This window comes from Metopolophium dirhodum, chromosome 2, assembly GCF_019925205.1.
Source record: "Metopolophium dirhodum isolate CAU chromosome 2, ASM1992520v1, whole genome shotgun sequence".
NCBI lineage: Eukaryota > Metazoa > Arthropoda > Insecta > Hemiptera > Aphididae > Metopolophium > Metopolophium dirhodum.
The window spans coordinates 8,662,596-8,687,289 of NC_083561.1; the positions used below are offsets into that span (position 1 = coordinate 8,662,596).

At 30.7% G+C, this 24,694-nt stretch overlaps 1 protein-coding gene across 3 annotated transcripts in view; it reads right to left on the minus strand.

The window, feature by feature from the left end:
- LOC132938602 (BTB/POZ domain-containing protein 2-like) overlaps nt 1-24,694 on the minus strand; it is a 48,069-nt gene that overhangs the window by 3,362 nt on the left and 20,013 nt on the right. For 2 of the 3 annotated variants that reach the window (XM_061005527.1, XM_061005526.1), the window contains exons 2-4: nt 12,402-12,524; nt 6,740-6,943; nt 875-1,343 (exon numbers count right to left, since the gene is read on the minus strand). In XM_061005527.1, coding sequence (XP_060861510.1) covers nt 875-1,343; nt 6,740-6,943; nt 12,402-12,433 — 705 coding nt within the window. In that variant the 5' untranslated portion in view covers nt 12,434-12,524. Of the gene's footprint in view, nt 1-874; nt 1,344-6,739; nt 6,944-12,401; nt 12,525-22,035; nt 22,564-24,694 lie in introns of those variants that run through there. The other variant, XM_061005525.1, reaches the window with a different exon arrangement.

Below are 24,694 nucleotides of genomic sequence, written 5' to 3' on the forward strand. Positions count from 1 at the left end.
GGTGCGACAAAGTAGGCGACAGTGGAGCAAAGCAAAACTCATTGAACATTGTTAATAACTAAGGAGAACAGTATGAGAGACAGATGACCCCCCTTCCTTGTGGGACCCCAGATGAAGTCGGAAATGGTTTACATTTTACTTTATACCAAGCACTTTAATCCATTGACATCTGTCATTATAGTAGGACCTGAACAAGGACATTCAAGGCTCACCAAACCTTGAAGATTCACTAAAAACACGAATTAGAGCTTTATGATTCACAAAAACAAAAGCTTTTTTGAAGTCGGTACATATCACACCAAAATGGGACTGATAATTAAATGAATCAAGAATGTAATTTCAGAACAGGAGATAACTGGTGATAGTAGAACTACTTGGACGAAAATCATGCTACTTTTAAATAAAGATACGACTGGTAGATGGTAGGAAAGCGTTTATAAGACAAGAGACTTAAACATTTTAGATACATGGAACTACTATACGGAAATTGGACGATAATTGAAGACAACAGACAGGAAACTAAACATACGTCATACATAATAAATATTACTTTTATAATGTATACGTGAACCACGATTTGTGTGCTGCAGTTATCATCGCATATTAATGAAGGCTTATTGTATATTATCATGCAATACCGCTGCAGTTGTCTGTTGACGTTCATCTATAGTAACTAATTTTTTTCAACATTTATCAGACAAAAACATGTTGAATAAACCCTAATCCCCTATGTTCTGATTTATATGATGTTTGTATTTTTTATATAAAACGAGTGAAATCTCCTGCTATATACGTCATACGAACTTATTATAGGCATATTTCCTATGTTTTGATTCGAGCCTAAGTGCAATATAATACATGAGCGTCGCCTCACCATTTCATTAGACACAGCAAGTCCGTCACGACGAAGCAGTTCCCTGAGCTCGACCGTATCCAGTTCGTCGACGCTCTCATCAGTCATCACCCGATCGGCGTTCCTGTCGATGAACGCGCCGCAGTACGCCAACAACGTGTCGTAGTGCTGGACCATGCGGGCGAACGCCTCGGAATGCACGTCGTCGGAGGCCACGGCCGCCGGCATCAAGTCTTGTAGTGGCGGCGCGGTGGCCCGGGCCGTGGCCACTGGCGAACAAGCGGCGGGCTGTTCACGGCGTGGCGCAGTCTGTCCACCGTACAGCCTGGCCGCATGGTACACCATGAGCACTGTGTCCACGGTCAGGTTGCGAGTTAGGTAGACGATACATTCGTTAACCAGGTCCACGCACATGTACTTGTTGGCCAGCCCAAGCGTCTCCAGCGCGGTCACCACGGATTTCAGTTCCACCGTGTTCTTGTACATGAACCTACGATGAAACGAACGGTGGTTAAGGTATATGTATTGATAAATAATATTATTATTGTAAATTGTTATCTTAATTCGCGGTTAAGTATTGGATGTAAAGTTAAAGGTTTTGTAGCTCAAATTCCTCACGCACTCCCAAAAATTGTCCTCCGTTCATGCGGTTCATTTCAACATACAGGTAGGTCTACTGATCAGTTGTACAACCTATTGGTACCTAAGAAGTCCAGTAAATTGACAGTAAATTATATATTTTAGTATTTAAGTCTTGTACGTCTATCTATAGGTTAAATATGAATGTATGTAGTATACTATATATATATATATATAGGTAAAAAAAGTCATATAAATCAAGGGTTTTTTTAGTGTGTAGTGAGACATATTTTGTGCAGTGAAAAAAAAAGAATTTCAGGTTGATAATGATGATATTTATAGTATATTATAAATTAATAATTGCGTAAACCTCAAATTAAAAAAAAAATGTTTCCATTAAAATTCAAATTTGTTAATATTATTCATTATTATACTATTATTTTATGTCAAAATTTATCACAAAAATTAAAAAGAAGTTACCTATATAGCCAATTGATTGTTTTTGTTTTATATAAACAATTATTATAACAAATTACCTATTACAAGTAATTATTACTTAGTAAGTATTATCACTTATATTTATATAAACAAAATTTTAAAACTATTTACAATATAAATAGTGAATTAATATAAAATGATTTATTTGGTATATCATGGGTAGAGTCCGGATTTATATGTTTTTACATATCATTTCTAAGTATATGCAGTCTTATGAAAGTATACAGTATACAGTATACAGAAGATAGTAGTTTAGACGGCCCTGTTCAACGGATAACAGTCCGCAGGGTTTGGTGTGCGTAGACAAATTCCCACCATAATCCATGAGTGGGAATAAGTTTGTGAAGTCAGAAAAAATCATTAAAAAATCCCTGGTATAAATGAGTTATTGTAGGTTCTGAATCAAAATTATCTTTAATATTGTTGGTATGTGAACTTTAACAACTGCAGTTGGTTTTACAATATATTATATACGTTACATAATATTGTGTTATAAAATATTATACAATATAGTAATATACAATCATAATTCGTGTTAAATTTTAAAAAGACTCCTTTCTCATTTTTTCATGCATTTGACTATTATAAAGTAGTAGACACGCTCGAAAAACACCCTAAAACAATCCAATCCATAAGAATCAACATTTCATTTTTTATTACTGAACTTTCGTTTAGACAAAACTTTGTTTGTTCCTACACAATCCTAAAAAATATTTATTTTTCTATTATTTTCTATAATAGTTTAAGCAGTGTTATATTAATTTTTTTCGTGGTAAATAACTGAAATAGTTTTGAAATTAATTAAAATTACAAATACACTGACATTTGTTTATTTTTTAAAAGATTTTTATTTTTAATGCTAGTGTATACTGTATACACAGTATATACAGCCAACTGGTAAGTAGTCATGTGGATTAACAAGATACATATACATATAAATATGATATAGACAGGCAAGAGTTTAACTGCACATGATATGCATGATGACAGCTGTGATAAAGTTATTCTGCGTTTCTATTTTAAAACTTTTCTTAAAATATGAGTAATAATATACACCATTGGTACATATATAGATAATAAAAGCGCAAAGCATCATTATAAAGATAACAAATAAATTCACCAGTGAAATGTCATTTGATTCATTGATTACGCCTAATCGTTTCTATAAATCTCTAAATCTCCAAACTTACTTGGTCAGCATAACAATTTTTTTTTAATGGCATATATAGGTAAGAACTTTTTTTTATGGCACAGCGCCAATAAGTACATTGGACACGGCGAATAAGACAATTTTAGGCTGTGATTGATAAAGAACTGAAGATTCTTTAAAATCCTTGTTATTTATTATTTTTTATTATTATTACTATCAGTTCACAGTTTGATAAACCAATCAAATATTACGTCGATGGGATTAATTGCGATACTTGATTTTCTCTTCTTAGAATTTTCTCTGCAGATTTTACCATGAGTCATTTTATAAATTATGGTCTGTAGTCAATATGGACTCGAATTTAAATTCCCTTTAATTTAAGTAACTAACTTAACGTAATAGAACTAAGCAATAGGTAAGTATATATTTTTTTTTTATTCATAAATAAAAAAAAAATGTTATTTCAAAAATTAAAAATTAAAAACATTGTAATAAAATAAATTAAGATAAAAGCAAAAAGTTATTTAAAATAATGTATACATAACATAATATATAATTTACATAACAATACAATTATTCTAATCAGCTTTAATTCGAAAATTTAGAAATTTAACGAAATTATATATTTTAAACGTTGGTGTTTTCATCGTTTTCATATTGCTACTATGCATAAATTTCTATTTCTATAAATAAACGCATTCTCTGAGCGTGTGTGAGTCACAAGTCACAACTGTAGTAAAACATTTTCAAAATAATTACCTAAAAGGCTAAAAATAAAGTATAAAAATCTTAACTAATTTAAACTGCTTGTATTTAAAATATATTGATGCTTTTCTTTTCCCCACATCGATTAAATTCATGAAGCCCGAACTTTCTTGCCGTTAATTTTAACGGAAATCATGTATAGAAGAAAAAACCAAATTAGTCGATGAATTTTTAAACCGATAGAGAATTAAATATTATAATAATTCGACTTTTTAGGCTTCCAACTAAACTTCCAACCCAACCTTGACACAATTAACATATTTAATTTAATTACTTAATTTATTTCTTTTTTTTCAAAAATCGAATATTCAACTTTTTAATGAATGCAAGGTTCGGGTAAGCATACCTAGGTAAGCAACCACCTACAGTGGTTGCTCTCGCTCCCGAAATGTTTTTAAAAAAATTTTATTTTTGGACATGGCGAAGTAAGATTAATTTGTTAATTATCTTTTACATATAAATCACACCCCCCCCCCCCTGTTTACGAAATGTCTTCTATTACACGGGCCTGGTAAGGTTACAATACCTAGCTATAAGAACCAATAGATACCGTTTATACTACTGACCAGTTCACATCACGGATATATAGCCGTGTACATGGTGTACCTACCTTATACAAAAACATTGTCCAAAAATCCCATACACGAGCACATATACACAAATATATACATAGGTATATAAAATGTAATCACACCATATGTTCATTAAATATAAATTCTATAGAATTTGTAGGTACTCATTATTGCTGACATATCCACAGTGGCACACTATGTCACTACGATAACCGATAAATTATAAATTTAAACACAGATATTATTTTTAAATGGATATAAGTTTAATACTCAAGTGCTCGTATATCCAAGGACAATATGATATTATATTAAACAAATGAAAAAAAGGATTTAAATTGTTATAATGACAATTATATTATTATGCCACACAGCACGCCGCAGATAAAATATTATATTTTATTTATTTATTGTTTTCCATTTTCTTATCTCGACAGGAAAATGTATACATATGCACAAACAGGATAGTAAATAATCGTTTTTTGAAGTAAATAATAAGTGAAAAATTTGATGACTATTGTTTTTTAATCTATTTGCCTACATTACTGACTTAAATGCGCTTTACATTGTAATTAATTCCATCAAAATGGTATATTTTAATGTATTGCATATAGTGATATATTATGTTTAAATATTAAAATAGGTGGATACTATGCATATGATTTATACATAATTTTAGGCAAAAATATACTTCAGTATGCATTCTTCAACAAACACATTTTGTAATTTAAATTTATTCATATATACTATATACATGAAGTAAAAAGTAGTTGAAGAATTGTAAAGAATATTAGTTCCTGTTAACCCGTTGTCGAGTTCCATAAATTAAACCAACTATTTAGTATATTATTATAGTATACTCCAGCGTTGGCTCACACAAACGACTTAATTAAATCATATTATCAAAAGATACTAAATGGAACAGTCAACTACAACTATTCTTGACACTTTAAAGCTTAATATTTGTAACTTTGTGAGAAAGTAACTGCATACTGTTATTCTTTTGGTACATATAAACTGGCCAACTTAATTGAAATATACTATTATCGTAATGTAAATAACTATGATAAATTAATGAGAATTTGATTTTATATACCTACGGGGGCGTGTCACAATCTTAGCGTTTTATAGTAGAATATTATAATCTCATCGGGCTCAAATTTTTTTTAATAGACTGCAACGTCGGTGTTATATGTACCCAATACCCATATAATATACATAAATACTAAAATACATAATACATGCATATACATTTTCCAGCAAATTTAAATGAAAGAAATATTAATATATCCCAACGAGTGAATCTTTCAATTCAAATTTAACGTTAACCGATATCAATATTACCTACTATCATATTATGTATTTTGGCATAAACTCAAAAATGTAATATTATAATCATTTCCGATTTGTCTACGCCCGTTATTAATGTACTTCGATTTTTTGTAACTTGAGTTTTTATAAAAGACGTGACAGGCGTGTTTTCAAAACGATATTTTAGAAATATTTTCCGGAAAAATTTCAAGTTCTTACGAGTACCCACCTACCTACCTATAATATTGATCGATTCAAGGAAGTAGTAGGAACACCGCTATCTGTCGTCCTTGTCCAACTTATATTATAACATGACATGCTCCAGTCAAAAAAATATTATTTTTCGTATTATTATTTATTATTATTAATTAAACATTATTATGAACTAAGCCAATTTCCAATAAACGATGATATAAAAAAAAGTAGTAAGTACAACAATATGAAGTGTAGCAATATTGTAGCTAGAAACATGAAAATTGCGGATTGACGATGAATGATAATATTAAATATATGAATCAAATAATTATAGAAAAAGTGTCCGTTAAGTTTTTTTCAACTCTAATTATAAATAAAAATATTGCAGTATAATGTAATTTCAAACGACGATAAATTTCGCTATAACAGTGTTATTACGTAGTGCGAAAGTGCGAAACCCTCTGACTCTAGGACAACGTCATTCGATCAATATATTCCTATGTACACATGACCGTGGTATAATAAGTTGTGTTTGAAATTTTTTTATTCAAAAAACAAACAGCTGTTTCCAACTAGTGACGTTACATATTTGTACTATTATAAGACATTTTAGTTTGTATAATAATACTGTATTATATTATTATTAAATACCCATGATGATATTAAATATAGACATTTCTCGATATCCTAACTACAAAAATGTTTACCCGACGCAAATATGTCATCGTGCGATAAATGTCTTTGTTTAAGTGATAGTTTAAGTGTGTAACAATTCATCGTAGTACACTAGTAGGTACCTATAAAGAAACCACGACTCACTTGAGTAGGTTGTCGAAGGCTCTAGGGTCATCATCCGGTATGTGGATCGGGGTGCCTTTTTTCGACCAAGGTTCCCGGAGCATGGCGTCAAAGACCGGGTATTGACATAACACATCTATGTGCGCGGGGAACCTCCAACATTCGGGGTCTCCGACCAAAAATATGACGTCACTGCCCGCTTCGCTGTTGTACAAGTTTTTCCACCTGAAATCGTACAAAACAATAATATAAAAATATGTAGATAGGTACATTTTAAGGGTAAAGTACTAAATGGAGAGTCATACACTGCACCCAAAGAGGGTCAATTAATTGTTATCGTTTAGTTTTTAGTTAATTACTGTGATCAGAGTACCTAGGAAAATGTATACATTGTCCGGAACTCCGGTCATAGTACACCATGACTACATTTAAGTGAGCAAACTGCAAAGTATATAATAGTACGCACTACACACTGCAGATAATTTTCAGGGAATGCATTTATTAGAATAATTCTGCATTAATTGATGCCATATTGTACATAATATAATATTATATTTCATAATAAGATACGAAAAATATAGTAGAGTAGGTAAGCGCTAACATTTGAGATTTTTTCGGAAATCTTTGTTGACATTTTTGGACACAATATAATTTAAATATTACATATTTTATTTGTTAATATTAACTCTTATGCTTAATGAATTTACCTACGTTAGTTGTACGTTTTTTATGAATAACTATTTTATCATTTTTTTAACGTATTGTGGCACTGAACTAGTGGCACTGGCTTGACTTCAGAACTGAAGCCAACCACGGCGGCATACCAGGCCGCACTTGATTTTTAAGCAAATTACATTTTATGTTTATAAGTTCTTAAGTGATAGAAAATGAAAAATATATCCTTGATTATTATTATTATTTACTTTTATTGTTGTTTTATTAAGTTTCATTCCTGCATTTTTCCAACATTTTTTTAGATTTTGAGTGGAGCGATGAATGTATTGATTGACAATGTGTTTTTGTGTGTGTATGTGACATCTGTCCACAATTGATAGAAGAAAAATGCTTCGATTTTCAATATCTTTTCTGGTAAGAAAGTCAATTAAGATGATACCTTTGAAGATCAAAAATAAATATTCCCAGTACCTTTTAAAATAATGGGAAAATAAAAAGAAGAATTAGGGAAAAACAGTAATTTTTTTGGAAAAATATTTTTCAATAAAATCCATTTGATTATCTTGTTGAAATTTAAAAACGAATAAATAGGTAATAAATATTAAAATATCTGAATTTTTCACCAAATGTTTACATTGGCATTTTGTATACATGTTGTAATTTTCAAAATATAATTTTGAGCTATTTATAGACATTTAAAATTTTTCTTAGTTTTTTTCTGTAAATATCGAGAAAAAATGTTGATTGATCATAAAGCTTGACAATTTAATATAAAGTTCCTAATACATTTTTATCATAGCTATTTAAAAATATTAATTGATACAAAATTACTAACATATTTTGCAAATTATTTTGTAGTTAAAAATATATTAAATGTTAAATTTGTATTGTTAAATCTTGAAAACTTTATACAAGGTTCTTCTTAACTCTTAAGTATACTATAATACTGGAACTAAAAAATCTACTAAATATAAAACACCATTTTTTAATAGAAATTTTAAGTTTGAGTTTGAACGATTGGATATTTAAACGAAAAATAACGATTTTAGTTATTTTATTGTAATTTAAAAATATCAGTAACAATAATAAACCAGTTACATACATTCAGTAAAGCTATTGCCTATTTCTATCATCCACCATCATCTCCAGTCTTCACTCTTCAGGGTATTCCAATAACATGTTTTTACAGATTTCACGATAATAATATCTATTATGTTATTTTCACAAAGTAAAAGTTTCTATTCCATAATACATATTTCAAAAAATGTGAACAATGTCCAAATATCTTATAGTATGCTAAGACAAAATATATGTTAGATTATAGCCGAACGAAATCACTCTTAAACTTTTGACTCTACGACCATCGCATATCGTATTGTAGTAAATGTTATAACAGGTTCAAGGACCATCGTGATGCCGGCGTTTCAATAAAAACGTATTCGTCATCGTCTTATATATGCAGGGTTATTAGGATTTTTCAGATTAAGTTTTTAATGATAAAATATAGAAAAATATCGGAAGCAAATATTAATTTCATTATTAGTGCAAACACTAATATATAATATAGCTACAATATGAAAAAATAAAATATATGATTTATTTACATCGAATAGCTTTCATCAATCACGGTCGTCGAGGTCGCGCGCCATTGTCACAAATTAATAAATATCTAGGTACATTTTTTTTTTTTTATTACATGCGCGTATTATTAATAAAACTATTAAAATATTATAATATCATGATAGTATATTACATTATTATTATTATTATTATTAAATTGTATTATAAAATGGTCTGCACTCTTTACGCATGGAGCAATATTTCCCTGTGCGCATCGACCACGTGTATATAATATGTTCAAATTGTATTCGGGTGTAAGTGTTTAAGTGTGTAACAATGAAATAACGATCAGATCTTATTCGAGTGACTTTAGACGGATCACAAAGATTCTTTTCTACATTTCAAAAAATCAAGAGAAAAAAAATTAAGTACCTTGACCAAGGGTTTAGTAACGCTTTACTTTAAAATAAGAAAAAATAGCCAAAGTGTAACACATTAATATTTTATAGTAGGTACAATAGATACATAGTAAACACTAGTTTTACATATGGACATTGATGCAAGTTTAACATATTATAATGACACAATCTGTTTCTGTTCTTCTAGGGAAACATTGACGATGGACTGTATGCATATTATTGTTTGGTAAGGGTAAGACTTGAATTTAAGTATAATCGCAGCAAAACAACCACCATGTGTAGAAAATAAAATAAATAACACAAAACAGAGTAGTTTTCTACCAAACACATAAGATCAGACAATTGGAGTTGGCGGAAGAATAGTTTATAATAATTTATGATAATTTATATTACATGCGATGGGTTTTTTTTCTTTACATATTGCATCAATTAGGTATTTGTATTCAATAAACACGTCTTATTAATGTACAGTTGTTATTATTACATCCAAAAGGAATAAAGGATACTGTATAAAGTGAGAGCATTGAAATACATAATATAATAATATAAATAAATAAATTATACACACGAAGCTAACAGCGGGATACTTTTTTATTTCCCTATGCAATTATTATAAACTAATTAGTTTGTAAAAAAACCACATTATATGATTATATTATTTTTGTAATAAGCACCACTTTGTCGAATGTAGCCTCCGATTAAATACAACACGACTCGAAATCATTGAAACGGTTAAGAGCAGTCGCACACTGCTATAATATTATAGGTTTATACATGAACTGAATTAACTGCCGAATTCGTATATTATGTTAATGGTACCCATGCACATTAAAAAAGTAATTTTAAAACGACCATTTGATTCTAATACATATTTACAGATTAATAAATAATATAATATATTACAGCGCTCGACAACAATACTGCTATAGCCAAATGATGATTGAATAGCGCAAGCGCGTCATAAGTCATAACTAGTACCTAACCAACATCTTTACGATAATACTTCGGTGGTTAGAGAAGATTTTGTCGTTATATGGACAAGAGTTTCAACCGTTTGAAGATCTCCGCTTAGTAAATAGCCACTCATCGAGATCACAAATATTTTTCATCACTTTGATATATGATGTCGGCGATATAATATTATAATATTAATATAATATACTATTTTATAGTATATACAATCAGACAGAAATGAGTTAATTCTAAATGAAATTATTTGTCGTTGGGTAGCTTCAAAGGTTTTATTATAGTTTTTTTTTAACTACGTATACATTTATAATGTTTAAATCCAATAATAGACTCGTGTGTTGTGTTTATTATATAAATCTTTACTACACCTAGTAATAGTCACATATAACTTATATTAAATGCAACAGCAAAATTGTTAATTGTTCAAGATTTTCGTTTCCGAAAATGTTCTAATTAAATATTAATACATTTCAGCAGTAAACCAAAGTCCAATGACGATAAAATCGTACAATATTATATAATATACACTAGTATATTGTGTTGGTACTCGGTAGGTATTTTTTATTTTTTGCGTATAATACGAGAAAATAAGAATTACTATAGGTTGAATCAGATTTTGAAAACGTTTTATTATGGAGTATATCTAAAAAACCTATACTGTATTAGGTACTGTATGCAGCAACAGCATAATATATTACGGACTGCGATACGTCGATACCGTATATATACGTAGACAACACAGTTTATGCAGTAGGTAGTAGTAATAATATGATATTGAAAATTGAACAAAACACCGGATTCCCATAAAATATATAATAATAGAAAATACGAAATACGACAATAAGAATACAAATTATATACGTTTCGATACGAGGGCGAAAAAAAATGTATATTATATTATATATAAATGTCGATCCGCTTATTGACAGACCCAAGACGAAAAAGAAGACTTTTACAATGTGTGTGTAGGCATTTATGCATTTATATTTTGAGGTATTATAATAATATGTACAAAGCTGATGTACCTGCAGCGATATAATTGTACGACCTCGACACCCACGTGTGAAAATAATAAATATGCTAAAATTTGCAATATCGGGCGGCATTCAACCGCGGTTAACAGTGTGTTATTATATAGATCGTACACACGCATTGGCGTCCCCGTACACCACCCTTTGATAGTAGTACAATAATCTTTCTTTATTGTGGCCGAAAGTATAAGGTCGCATTCCTTTAACGTTATAGTAATAATAATAATAATAACAACAATATAATATATTGTCTCGCCGCGTCGGTCCCGTATTTCTGCACCCCTTTCCACCATCTTTTCTTCTCGTTTTTATTCGCAGGGTGCGAACTGCGTAGTGCTCGCGAATCGTGATCCCCGCACTTGACCGCCGTTTTCGTACATAATACACAACATAACGGTACAATACGTCGTCAGTATTATACTATTGTTATTATATATATATATATTTTCGCTGCAGGATCTCACACAATACACACACATGTATATATATGTGTGTGTGTGTAAATATATATAATATGGTATCATGGTGGTTCCAAGATATATATAGAAAATGAGACACGTATTATTATTATTATTATTATTATTATTATTATGAATCTTCATCGCAGGCCCGACTCAGGCTACCCGAGAAGATATTCTCAAAACGGTAATCAGTATATTATATAATTTATATACTTACTGATTTTTTTTCTACAGCGACCCATTCTTAGTTTTGTTACCTACTTCAAATGTATATAAACATAATTATGTTATAAGTTATAACAATACATTATTGACAAAACTTCTGAGTCGATATAGCAATCCCCTCGATGGCAGGGGATGATGGTGTAAAGTTAAATTAACACATCACATGCGAAAACTGCCATTTAACCATTGGGGGTATACACATTTTTATTTTGATATCATGAATGGCAAATAATAATTATTGTAAAATTATTGCAGTATTAATTATTGTACTATGATGATGCCTGATCGTTATCAAATGTGTATGTGTGTACGATAAATTATAATTTATTATATTATAATATACCTGCCGTCTCTGGACGCGTTTTGTGGAAACATGATTTTCTGCGACGACCCACGGTTTTCAACCAACGGTGATCCTCGGTCCTTTTTTACTGAAATAGGGGAAGATGATCTTCTGGCAATACCGCTGTGGAAAAAAAATATATAAATTCTTTGACCTTGACGAATGCGATTTGTTCTGACTACACGGTTTGGGTTTTAATTTTTTATAATACTATATTTTTTTTTATGAATAGATATTGTATGTTATGTATTATATGCGGCTTCAAAATAAACCAGACTTTACTACCTGGTCAAAAGTAGGGCTTCAAAATTGTTTGAGGCAACGATGGTGGGGATCGGTTAAGACTTAAGAACCAATAACGTACCCATAATTATTGTCATACAAAAATTTAAGAACCTGCAGAGTATTTATAAATTTCGTTTATTCCCAAGAAATCAGCATTGGACTTCGAAATATAATAATTTATATTTATTTACTTACTATAGGTAGGTAGGATATCTTTAATATACCTACTTAACTTCTAATCATACCTTTGTCCATTACACATAAATTAAATCATCAAATATTATTATTGTCATTATAATAACTTTTTTTTTTAAACTAATTTTGATATTTTTTGTAATAATAATATATATATAATGTTTTATTTTTTTTTAAATCGTCATGTATTATTTATTTTTTAATTTTAATAATTTTTTTTTCTAATCGTAAAATATAATTATAAAAATAAACGTGTACGTTCATAGTGACCTTAAATTTTAACTCCTCTTTTTGAACGAGTGCAGTTCGACTATTACCTTTTTTAAACCCAAGTGCAATTTGAGTAATTCGACCATTTCTTTTTAGGTAATAAGCGCAATTCTACTATCCCGATCTATACGACGTGATTGGTGCCGTATTATTAGGTAGGTATATTATTATAAAATTGTTAGAAATATTCACAAATATTCTTTTATAATCCTATCCTATATTCAGAAACACGGCATAACTAATTTTTTTTGTAATTATAATTCGATGTATGGAATAAAAGTTATACATTTTTAAGTATTTAAACAAATAGAACGGAAAATTGTAAATTCTATAAAATTCACAAAGGAAAAAATGTAAACACAATAATATGTAGTCTCATTAGAATGTAAACGTTTTTTTCATCCTATATAGTCTTAATATATAATAAATAATAATAAAGTCTTTAACATAAGAGCACAATATCGCATTCAAATACCTACAATGATATTATACGGGAATAAATTGAAAAATAAAAATAATACTGTTATTCCACAGAAATTATTTCAGCAGGGAAGCGCTGCAGATGTTACCAGCCGTTCCATACCTGCTGTAGCAGCAGGCGAACCACCGCTGGCGGTCATCATCGCCCTCTGCTGTCCACGACACCCACCACACGACGGGGAGCGCGAACCGCAGAATATTTTGGGAACATTTCGCACAAGTCCTGCAAAACAGATATACTTGGTTGTTCCGCATTTAAAAGTAGGTAATAGAATATTATTTCCGTGTATTGTACTAGCTGTAGGCGAGTGAGCAAATTCATTTTCGTCCGTAAAGCGATCGCGAGTAAATAATAATATTGAAATATTTAAGCCCTGTTTTTAATAATTCTGTGTCGTTTTATATGCACCCCGACCCCAAATGACCATAGTACGCAGTGATTTTTTTTATTTTCGTTGAATCTCTGACCTTTGTTTAGTAAAACAAATTCTCACTTTAGTACATAGTATGGTATATAATAATATTCATTAAATAACAATTAATAAAATGTACTATGTAGGTAATATGGCATGTGAACATTATCTTCGGAGATATTTTTTTTTGCACGATCAATGTTCTCGCATTGTGCGTTTAAGTTTTTGCATAAACAATAAATAGAGAACCAAGATAAAATTCACTGTACAATTTAGTATTACATATTACAATATTATAATGTATACAGGGGTGAACCGCCGTCAGGACCCGCATTCTGTCACACAACAGTTATAATACATCACGGGAAAAAATCAGTAGCCCACCCTGTATATGTATTATATATTATACTTATACTTATCGAATAATGATAATTATAATAATTATCGGAAATTCACACCAAAACACACACAACGTTCGTTCTTTCCTGTGTGTCCACGAATACGTACACGATAAGGACACCACGTCGGGGGCAATGCACAGGAAACCTCGCCCTGCACACACACACACACACATCTATGTAGGTATATACAATATACGCGTAGTACGTACGATTTGTAATGGAAAATCGTTTCCCGGCGGTTGCTTCTGTTAGACATATATTTATAGGGACAGCATTGTGTGCGCGCGCTGTACATAATAATATAATAATATTCAATGTTATATAGTTTGCGGGTCGAGTGTATACTCAATACTTATGCGTGTATAGCCGAACACATTGACGAGATTTCATCTGGATCGCGATTCACATTCGTTTACATAAAATTCCAGCCTCCAAGTCCGTCATCACAACAGTCTGCTGCAGCTATACACTCACACCGCACACCCGCCCGCTCTACCGTATATTATAAAATATTTGATTTGCTAATGCGTCTGGGATCGGGTAACTGCTACGTGTACAATATACGATATATATATAAACAAAAAGTATATATAGGTACTATGCTGCAGTTGCAGACGTATTTTGATTGAAAAACATTGAAAACATATAATATATTTGTTTAATGTGTACTTATATAGGTAATATAAGTAATATAAAATACATTAAATAGTTATAGAATTATAATGTACTTATTTAGATTATAGGTAGTAGTAGATATTTTATTTTAGTAGATGATAATATATATTATATTATATTATATATTATATTATATATTATATTATATAATACGTATTATGTACCCGGTGCAGCTCCAAAAATCTAACCTTCCTGTCAGCGATCGATCTGGCTTCAAAACATGTACGTAATTTGATTGAATATAACAATCAGACAAAAACCAAACGACCCAAGCGCGGTAGTGAAATAGATAATATTATGTTTTTCTCAAACCGCGTAAATTTGAATATCAGGTATGATTTATGAGTCTTTACTCTTTTTTATGTAGGTGAATAGGTTATCAAAATTATACAAATTATAATTGTATTTGTATACAAGTTGAACATATTTTTGGTGTATTATTATGTTAATATGTTATATAGGATACAGCATAATTATAGCTATAATTGTTTTTTAAAGTATCTTTATCATGTATATATACAAACATAATTTATTTTTTATTAGTAATTATATTATGAAATATTGATAAAACGATCAACTCTAATACATAAATCGACTACCTATTTTTAATTACGAAATATTGGTTATTTTTTATTAACTTGTTATGCATATTATTTTCCATGCTAATAAAAGAAAACATGTATCAATAATTTCCACTTACCTGGTGAGGTTACTTATTCACTAAGTTACAAAGTGTCTAAGTAATGAATATTATTAAAAGAAAACTACAAAGCTTTCATCAGCATAGTATGATCAATAATGTATACTTGAAAATATATATTATTATTATATAATAATTACATTATAAATTCAATTTAATTTAAATAAAATAAAAATAATACCTTCTGAATAATGTGAATATGTAAGCCTGACGGATAGTCCTGCAGAGCCAAATACAACTTTTGACGCTTAAGGACAACCGTCGTAGCATATTTTGTCCTTGCCACTTAATTTAACCTTTATCCCTATTTAATCTGACATTGACCTTGCACCCTACCAGTTATTAATACGTCAATTTAACTTCTTTTTTTTACATATATTTTTACCTATAGGTATATAATATTTTAACAACATTTTAATTTATAAATTTATTATATTATATTTAATTTTTTTTTAGGAAATATAAAAATATTAGGTATATACTCAACGATTTTTAAATTATTTGTGGATATATATATGTTTAATGTTTATTTAATAGTCTATTCGAAAAAAAATATGTTTAATCATTTAAAATAATTATGATGCAAATTAATGGTAAGCGAAGGGGTCCAAATAAGTTAGTCTAAGTATTTGGCTATGAAGTGTTTGAATGATTAAAAAATATCATAAAGAAACCATGATTTACAGCGTTTAAATTAATGGCCTGTGTAGCTTAAGATTTGATGTACAGTATGATCGTAAAATAATATGAACAATTCGTATACTTATATAATAATCACATAACGATTTTTTATACCTATAGTAAGGTAGTAAGGTTAAGCATGCAGTCTTACAGTGAAGTGTGCTTTTTGAAAGGAAAAAGCACTTTTTCAGATACCTAGTGTCAAAGAAGAAGTTTATCAGTTAAACGTAGATCCAAACTAGATCTAAACATTTTTTTGGTTTACCATAGGATGTTATTTTTTAATTCTATAATTTACCAGTGGTTGTGATAGTCGAAAACCTTCCTTAAATTACCTATATTAATATATACAATATAAGACATGCAGCAGTCTACAGCTTTCCAAATTTAGTGTGAGTTTTTAACGATTTACAATATTACGTATTGGAAACATTTTTAGTTCGAGCGTTGAGTATATTGACAAACGTTGAGAACACTTTTTGAATATTAGTTTACATTTTAAAATAGTATCATGACATTATTGACATTGGTTTAAGAAATTATTCGTTAATTATAATCGTAATATAGTCAATTGTTGCAGGGGTCATATAATAACGCGTACCTATAAATACTAAATAGGTAGGAATACAATACATAGTATGGCTTAGACTGCGCCCGCAATAATAAACATCAATAACCATTGATCGCTTGTTTAAAAATGTGTAATAAATAAAGATGAAGCTAAATAATCGGTCTGCGGTATGTTGAAAAATCGTTCACATGAATTATCGCGGCAACTTGCAGTAGATATACATACGTATAGGCGTATAGCATTATACATAATATATACTTATTGTCGTATATCAATATTATTCAACTGTCGGACATAATATAGGTACTTGTAAAATCACTCGTTAAACAGCGCATAATGCTATGGCATATTGCGTATGGCCCATGTATAATTATTCTTGAATCGAACGATGGTGACCGCTCTACGTGTGGGTACAATGAATTAATATAATATAAAGACCTAGGTACTATGTATTCTGGTATTATAAATTATAATATTATATTATATTATACGCGGGCGGACGCAAATGCTGCATAATAAAATAATGCTGCAAATGCTGTATAATTTATAAACATTAATTAGGTAGTTACTTAATATTGTTTCAATTTGTTAACTATAGTGGCTAGACTGCTAGAGCCCATAACTAAATACATATTTTCTAACAGTGTGGTAATATTATTTATAACATTTGGTTCTTAATTGTTCATTATGAAACAGTAATAATAGGGACGAAAATGTATTAACACTGCAAAGCCGACCTAGGTGCAGACCCCGAATAAACAATACGCGCTGCGTCCGCAAAGGCTCGCAAAAGTCTCGGACGAGTGACTAAAACGCCGCTGTACAATGACGGCATGTATTCGTACATTATATTATACTATAAATAAATACGAATCTTATGGAAAAAAATATCGGTCATCCGCCTCCGACGGTGCGCTCGCGTATTGCATGAATATCGCACGCGAGCAACGACGCGGTGCGAGCGAACGTTGTGCCAAATTCTTTCGGCGGCTATTTCCGAACGCCGAGAGGACTTTACGCGTATTATTTTTATCGGACACATCACCGCGGCCACCGCACTGATATTATAATATTATTATATACATCATACATGTTGCAGTTGCTACTGAGAAACGACGATAAAATTATTATTATTATTATACATTTAGAGTTAAGAGTTATAGACATACGCAGGCCTTATTCTGAGAATTCAGATCTAACTGCACCACTTTTGGCATTTCCCGCCGCCCGATTTGGGATCGACTGCCTATTGGAATTAGGCATATTGCCTGTATGATAATAACATTATGTACCTACCTATAATATGTATAAACGCTAAGATGATAACGCGCGGGATCCGACGCTGCTGCACGAACCAGAGTTACGTGGACGCGTACGCCTAAACGCCCTAAACGGACTTTGGAAAAACCATTATCTACAATGACCGCTCGTCGTCGGCCGGTTACTTTTTGTTTTTTGTCCGTTCCGGCAATACGACACAATAAACGGTTCACCTAAATTATAATGTGCTCGTATTTACATACGAAGTGGTTTTACCGGGAACGTGTACACATTATATACGTAGAGGTAAATGCCAACCAATAACCGACCGACGGACCAACCTAACCCACCCAACCTAACTACGTATAATGCTGTATTACTATACAATATAGTCTATATACAGCCCGAGATGGCATGGCTGGCAGCAGGGAAAACACAAAAGGCGAGCGGGCGCGCGTATTCCGCCGGTAATAATTACAGTATTTTTCCCCCGCCACCCACCACCAACCGCCGCAACCATCGGTCTTCTAATAAACGGTAACGAGAACGGCGACGAAGAACGTATAATAATAATGCATGGACAAGCAATATTATATTGTATATATGCCACAATCTTCGTTTATCATCGTATTGTTTTATTACAACCACTGGATAATATCTAGACGGTGATTTTTTTGTCGAAAAAATCTGTTCGCGCATATTTAATCGTATCATATTTAGATCCAGGAGTCCGTCTTTGGGTCTCGAGTGCATATTATATTATACAATTTACAAAATAAATAATAATAATATGTATAATCAATGATAATATAATAATTATTACATATTATTACAGTACCTAATACCTAGTAAATACGTAATATTCATAGTGTCTATCTATGGGTTTAAGTATTATTCCTGCCCTTTGTATATAATCCGATTGTACTGCGGTAATGCGCCTACGGCCCACACATTTTAAAATACTAGTTTGTCACTTCGATTAACTAATATTATAATAATATCTGCAGTGTCTAAATGTAGGTGGTTGCGTGTTTTCTATGTTATGTATTATGTTTGGGTAATTTATATAATACAATTATATGGCGAGGCAACGATTTATGTTAAAACAGTGTATACTGTATAGGTATCATCCACGATATTATAAATTCGTATTGGTTCAAGTAGTACCGAGTACCGTTTATAAATTGTGTGGGTTGGCGATATAATGTTATTGTTGTAGCCAATGATTCGTAAAAAAAAATTATGATATAAATGAAAATTACGATATTTTATAAAATAGATATAAAAACAAAGTACCTAAGTATATTTGTTAACTGTTGTTTAAATCGTTTAGGCGTATATCGGTTATCGGTGTATCACATTACACGGTATACCAAAAATATAAAATTGAACAATGACGGCTATCCTATGAACCGTGTGTTGCTAAAGCAACATGCCAACATGTATAACGTTTGGTTGGTGATTGGGTGGATGATTATTGATTAATAATTATTTATTATACAATGTATAGGGTAACATAATTTAAAAAAAGAATGTCGCACTCTTATGAATCATTATATAATACATAATTATTAATTATCCAATTATCCAGTTTTTTATATTCTCAACTAAATAAAGCCATTGATTGTAGATACGTGGGTCTTCATAAATATCCTCAGCAACATATACTATTTTGAAGTTAGCCACCACTAATTGAAAAAGAAATTTTTTAAATAATTGCTTCTATTACAGTAAGTCATCATATTTCTATATTAGAATATAGAATATACCTAATATAAATGAGTACCTATGTGAACTTAAATATTAGGTGTTTATATTTTTAATTAATAATTATATATAGGTACCTATAAATTATAATACCTAGTTATTAAATAATTTACGCACTTATTAAATAATTTCTCGAATGTTTATTTAGTTAAAGACGTACAAAAGTTAAAATTTGTAATGTACCTATTAAATATTTTTAATTTATATGCTTTTAACTATTAATCCAAAAAATTGTTTGTATCTACCTACATTAATAAATAATTTATATCAATAGTTAAGTATTATCTGACAGCAGTAGCAGCTGCTCTGAAGTAAAAATTCGGGTATATGGAATTAATTTAAATAATAGGTATTCGTAACATTTCGTTATTAAATAATATAAATAAATTTCAGAAAATTTCGTTTTCTTGGAGGAAAATAGAAGCATTTAATTTAAATGGCAATACACAATATACTGAGTAAAAAATTAATTGTGTTTGTAAAAACGTTCAAGATAATGAAAATAATATTATATAAAAAAAAAATCATGAATGGAAGAGAAATAGAATACATAATAATTAATAATATACGTACCTAACTATAATAATACAATATACCACAAATTATAATATCGCATATATTTCACGAGATACCTAATAACTTTCTGTTAATATAATAATATATAGGTGGCTTGGTGTGGCGCGGCGGTAGCAGTCAGTCACGAAACGTGTTCTGAGTGCAATCACCGGTCGGCGTTACTAGTTCCCGGATGGGTGACAACCCAGGTTTTTAGTGTCAAATCCTTGCCACACTATCAAAAACACGTGTTTCAATCAAACCCCTACAAACAGCTAATGGCCAGTTGCCGTTCAAAAAAAAAAAATAAATAATATATAGTTTGTTTATCAGTTGATTTAAAATGTAATTACCTATAAGTTATAACGTATTCGTCGTTACTTGAGATTTATACCTAATAATTAAGATCGTTTATGGTATACATATATAAATATGTACAATTACAACGTGTATACACCAGGAATCCACTAGTATAATAATTAAATATTCATAAGTAATAACGTTCTCGTATATATACTGTTGGAAACTAGAATTAAAGTTTGTTGTAACTCATAATATCCTTGTAGTAGGTTTATTGATAAAAAGTAACTTTATATATCCTTATATAAATTGATTTTTTTTTTTCAAGTTTTGAACCGACGGCGCCGCGGGGACTGCTTTAGCATTACGTCCGCGATATATAAATTGACTATATGATAAAAAGCGTACCTATCCGAATAATCGAATTAATCGGTTTTGCGGATCGATTAAAAACGTTGATCTCGCACAATTTTCGACTTTTAAACGCATTACAGTGGCATCTAAATCGAGTATAATATAATGATTGATTTATCGACGTATTTGGCGATAATTCCTGTACGTATACCTGGTACCCACCAATATATAAAATAAATATTTGTATAATCAGGTATATTATAGTTTGATAATAATTTATTGGCACGTTGAATGCGGTGAATAATTTATTGTCTAAATTGTTTATACTTTTTAAACTGCAGGGAATGTATTATAATAATTTTAATATAGCATAGTTCAATAGAACAAATCACTTATGTATAATACCATGTAATTTATTATTTACTATATATATACTAAACAAGTATTAAACGTTGAAATATATCATCGCATACATGAATGTTAAATAGACGGACGACGGACACAACTTTTACTGGCGACGCAGGTAGGTAACAAAATATTCGGACCATTGCATACCACATTTCATTAGGCAGACGAGTGGGTATATAATATATTATATACACAACCTATACGTACCAGGTACGTGCCTGCGACAGACAGAGGCAAAAAAAAGCATGACAAATCTATCTAAAGGGACGGGATTTTTTTACGAGGATCAAAAAAAAGAAAATAAATAAAACCGACTCACCTAAGTCCCATGGTTGGCGATTTCGTGTACACGTATTAGAAATAAAAATATAAAGGTATTTGAATATACTATTACATGCGTACAACTAACATTAATATGCAATACAATAAATTAATGCGTGCAATAATCCCGTGTACTCGACGTTTTCGACTAGTTGGGATTAAAACGATGATATGACGGGTCGATCTCGTCCATCGTGAAAAGAGAAAAACTTTAAATTTAAGTGAAAAAAAATGCTGACTCTTTCAGGAAAAATTTTAATTCGCACTTTCAGCTCCAACTAATGTAAAAAAAAAACAACAAATATTCGCGTTTGATTTTTATTCAAAAATTGACGTTTCACAATAATAATAATTATTCGTTGTTATAATTTTTTCTCTTTAATAAAATTATATTATCGTGACATCGACAGGCGCACTTGGATTCGAACGAGCGCGCGCGCGTCAATATACACTTCGTCGGAGACCAACAGGGCCAGTGGCGTCGACGGTGTAATCGCCGTACGAACGCCGGCGAACACACTGATCGGACGACGCGTGTCGTCGGGTAGACCGTAGACGACGACGACGGTGCCGCCGCCACCACCGCCTCCGCCACTTGCGATAAGGGTGCACGTCGCCGCCGCCGCCGCCAGAGAAACGCCCCCCCCTCCACCGTGCCGGCGACCACTATGATTAGCGGGTGGTGGTGCGGTGGGGAGGTGGTGCGGCGGCGAAGCGTTTGGGTTTTTATATCGTAAAATATATAGCTGTATAATAGTTATAAGTGTACAACCATGATATAATAATAATGATATATAGGTAACCGAAGCAACCACCACCGCTGATGTCCGAGGGTCAACGTACAAAAAATGTACACACATACAATAACGTTTTTTTACATTATTATTCTTACCTATTATGTTTACGAGTGTACGTATATTATGACATACCCACAACAGTGCAGTGTGTGTATATTGTATATTATTACTATATTATAATATATGTGATTGTGAGCCGCGTGCGTTATTGGAAGTTTGGAACGCTATATTATACTTATTATAACGCACAGAGTCGATAATTATAGATGTATTTTGTGTGTGTGTGTGTGTGTGTGTGTGTGTGTGCACAGGCGTACAGCACGCGCGACAAGCCGTTATTATTATTGTAACGAGACGATTGTACGATATTATGAATTATTATGATTCATGATATATTTATATCTATATCTATTATCTATACTTTTGTAGGTAATACGTATAATCATTGTGTTATATTTCAGGAAGTTTACAAGTGTACTATATATAATATGGCCATATATGTACGCGTCTCACTTGGAAAAGCGACAATTTATTATTACCGCGCAGTCTCTGACTCTGCGAGTGTATTATATTATAATACAATATAATATGAAATATTACAGTCCAAAATCTTAAATTACCTAGATACGCTAATCACTAGTTTAAAATATATATTATGCACCCGTTCACAATTCATAAACAATAATATTATTGTGTAAAATTGTCTCGCGGAAATACGATTTGTGGCACTAAACTGCAAGAGGTATGAATAATTACCAAGGGTTTGGAACCGAAATTAAAAATACCGGTATTTGAATCGGACCCTTTTGAAAATATTGGAACCGAAACCTTACTGATTGTTCTATGCCGATGACCTTTTTCGATTATCATAGCAACCGATACCGGCGATACCGATATTTGTTGGTAGGCATAGAGCATTTTTCGTTTCCAATTTTAATTATGTAGGTAATAGTAATTGGTTCATTGAATTTGGTCAATGTTCTAAAATGTATCATTCTATAAAAAATATGGAGATACAATTTATAATTATCAATTTCATGGAGGGTAAAATGATACAATTTCAGTTACGACGTTATCATGCAATGCGGATATTTTTCATAATTTTGTCACAAATAACCCCAAAATCAAAAAAATTGGAGTTACGACCTTTGCGATTTAGGCCGACGATAACAAATTTGTGTTCAGTAGAACCAATTTTATTCACTTACGTTTTCTATTTTTAAACAAGTCATGGAGATTTTTAAATTGCACAAACAAAAACTATGAATTATGAATTTATAATCATTATTTTAATAATTTAAAAACAAACAAAATATCAACCTAACAAATTAATATGTTTGATTTAAAGTATTAAACAACTTACAGCACTAATTTATTGATTATAGATTCTATATTATGAAAAAATAAAATGAGAAAAACTGAGGGAATTCAAGTATGGCATAATACCTCCAAAAATCGAGTTATTCTTATTCTATTTTTATAGATATTACTATATAATTTTTTTGATTTAACATTTTTTTTCATAACTAAATCATGTCCCAGATTACTTTTCGTTGAGTACTTATCAAAATAGACATGTGTTATGTATCAATTATTTCTCATACATCCCTTAGGAGAGAGGAGACTATTATAATATGCCATAAACACAAAATACTTTTTATTATTTTCCATTTGAATCACTGAACAATAAACGTATATACAAAAAACTATCCGAAGTCTATTCCCACAGTTTATAAATGCAACGTAATCATAAAAATAATAATAAATCTATAATAAGTCATAACAATTGACAAACAGATAATGCATTTAAATTTTAAAACATTAGAAATATATAATCTTAGCATGGTAATATACTAATAT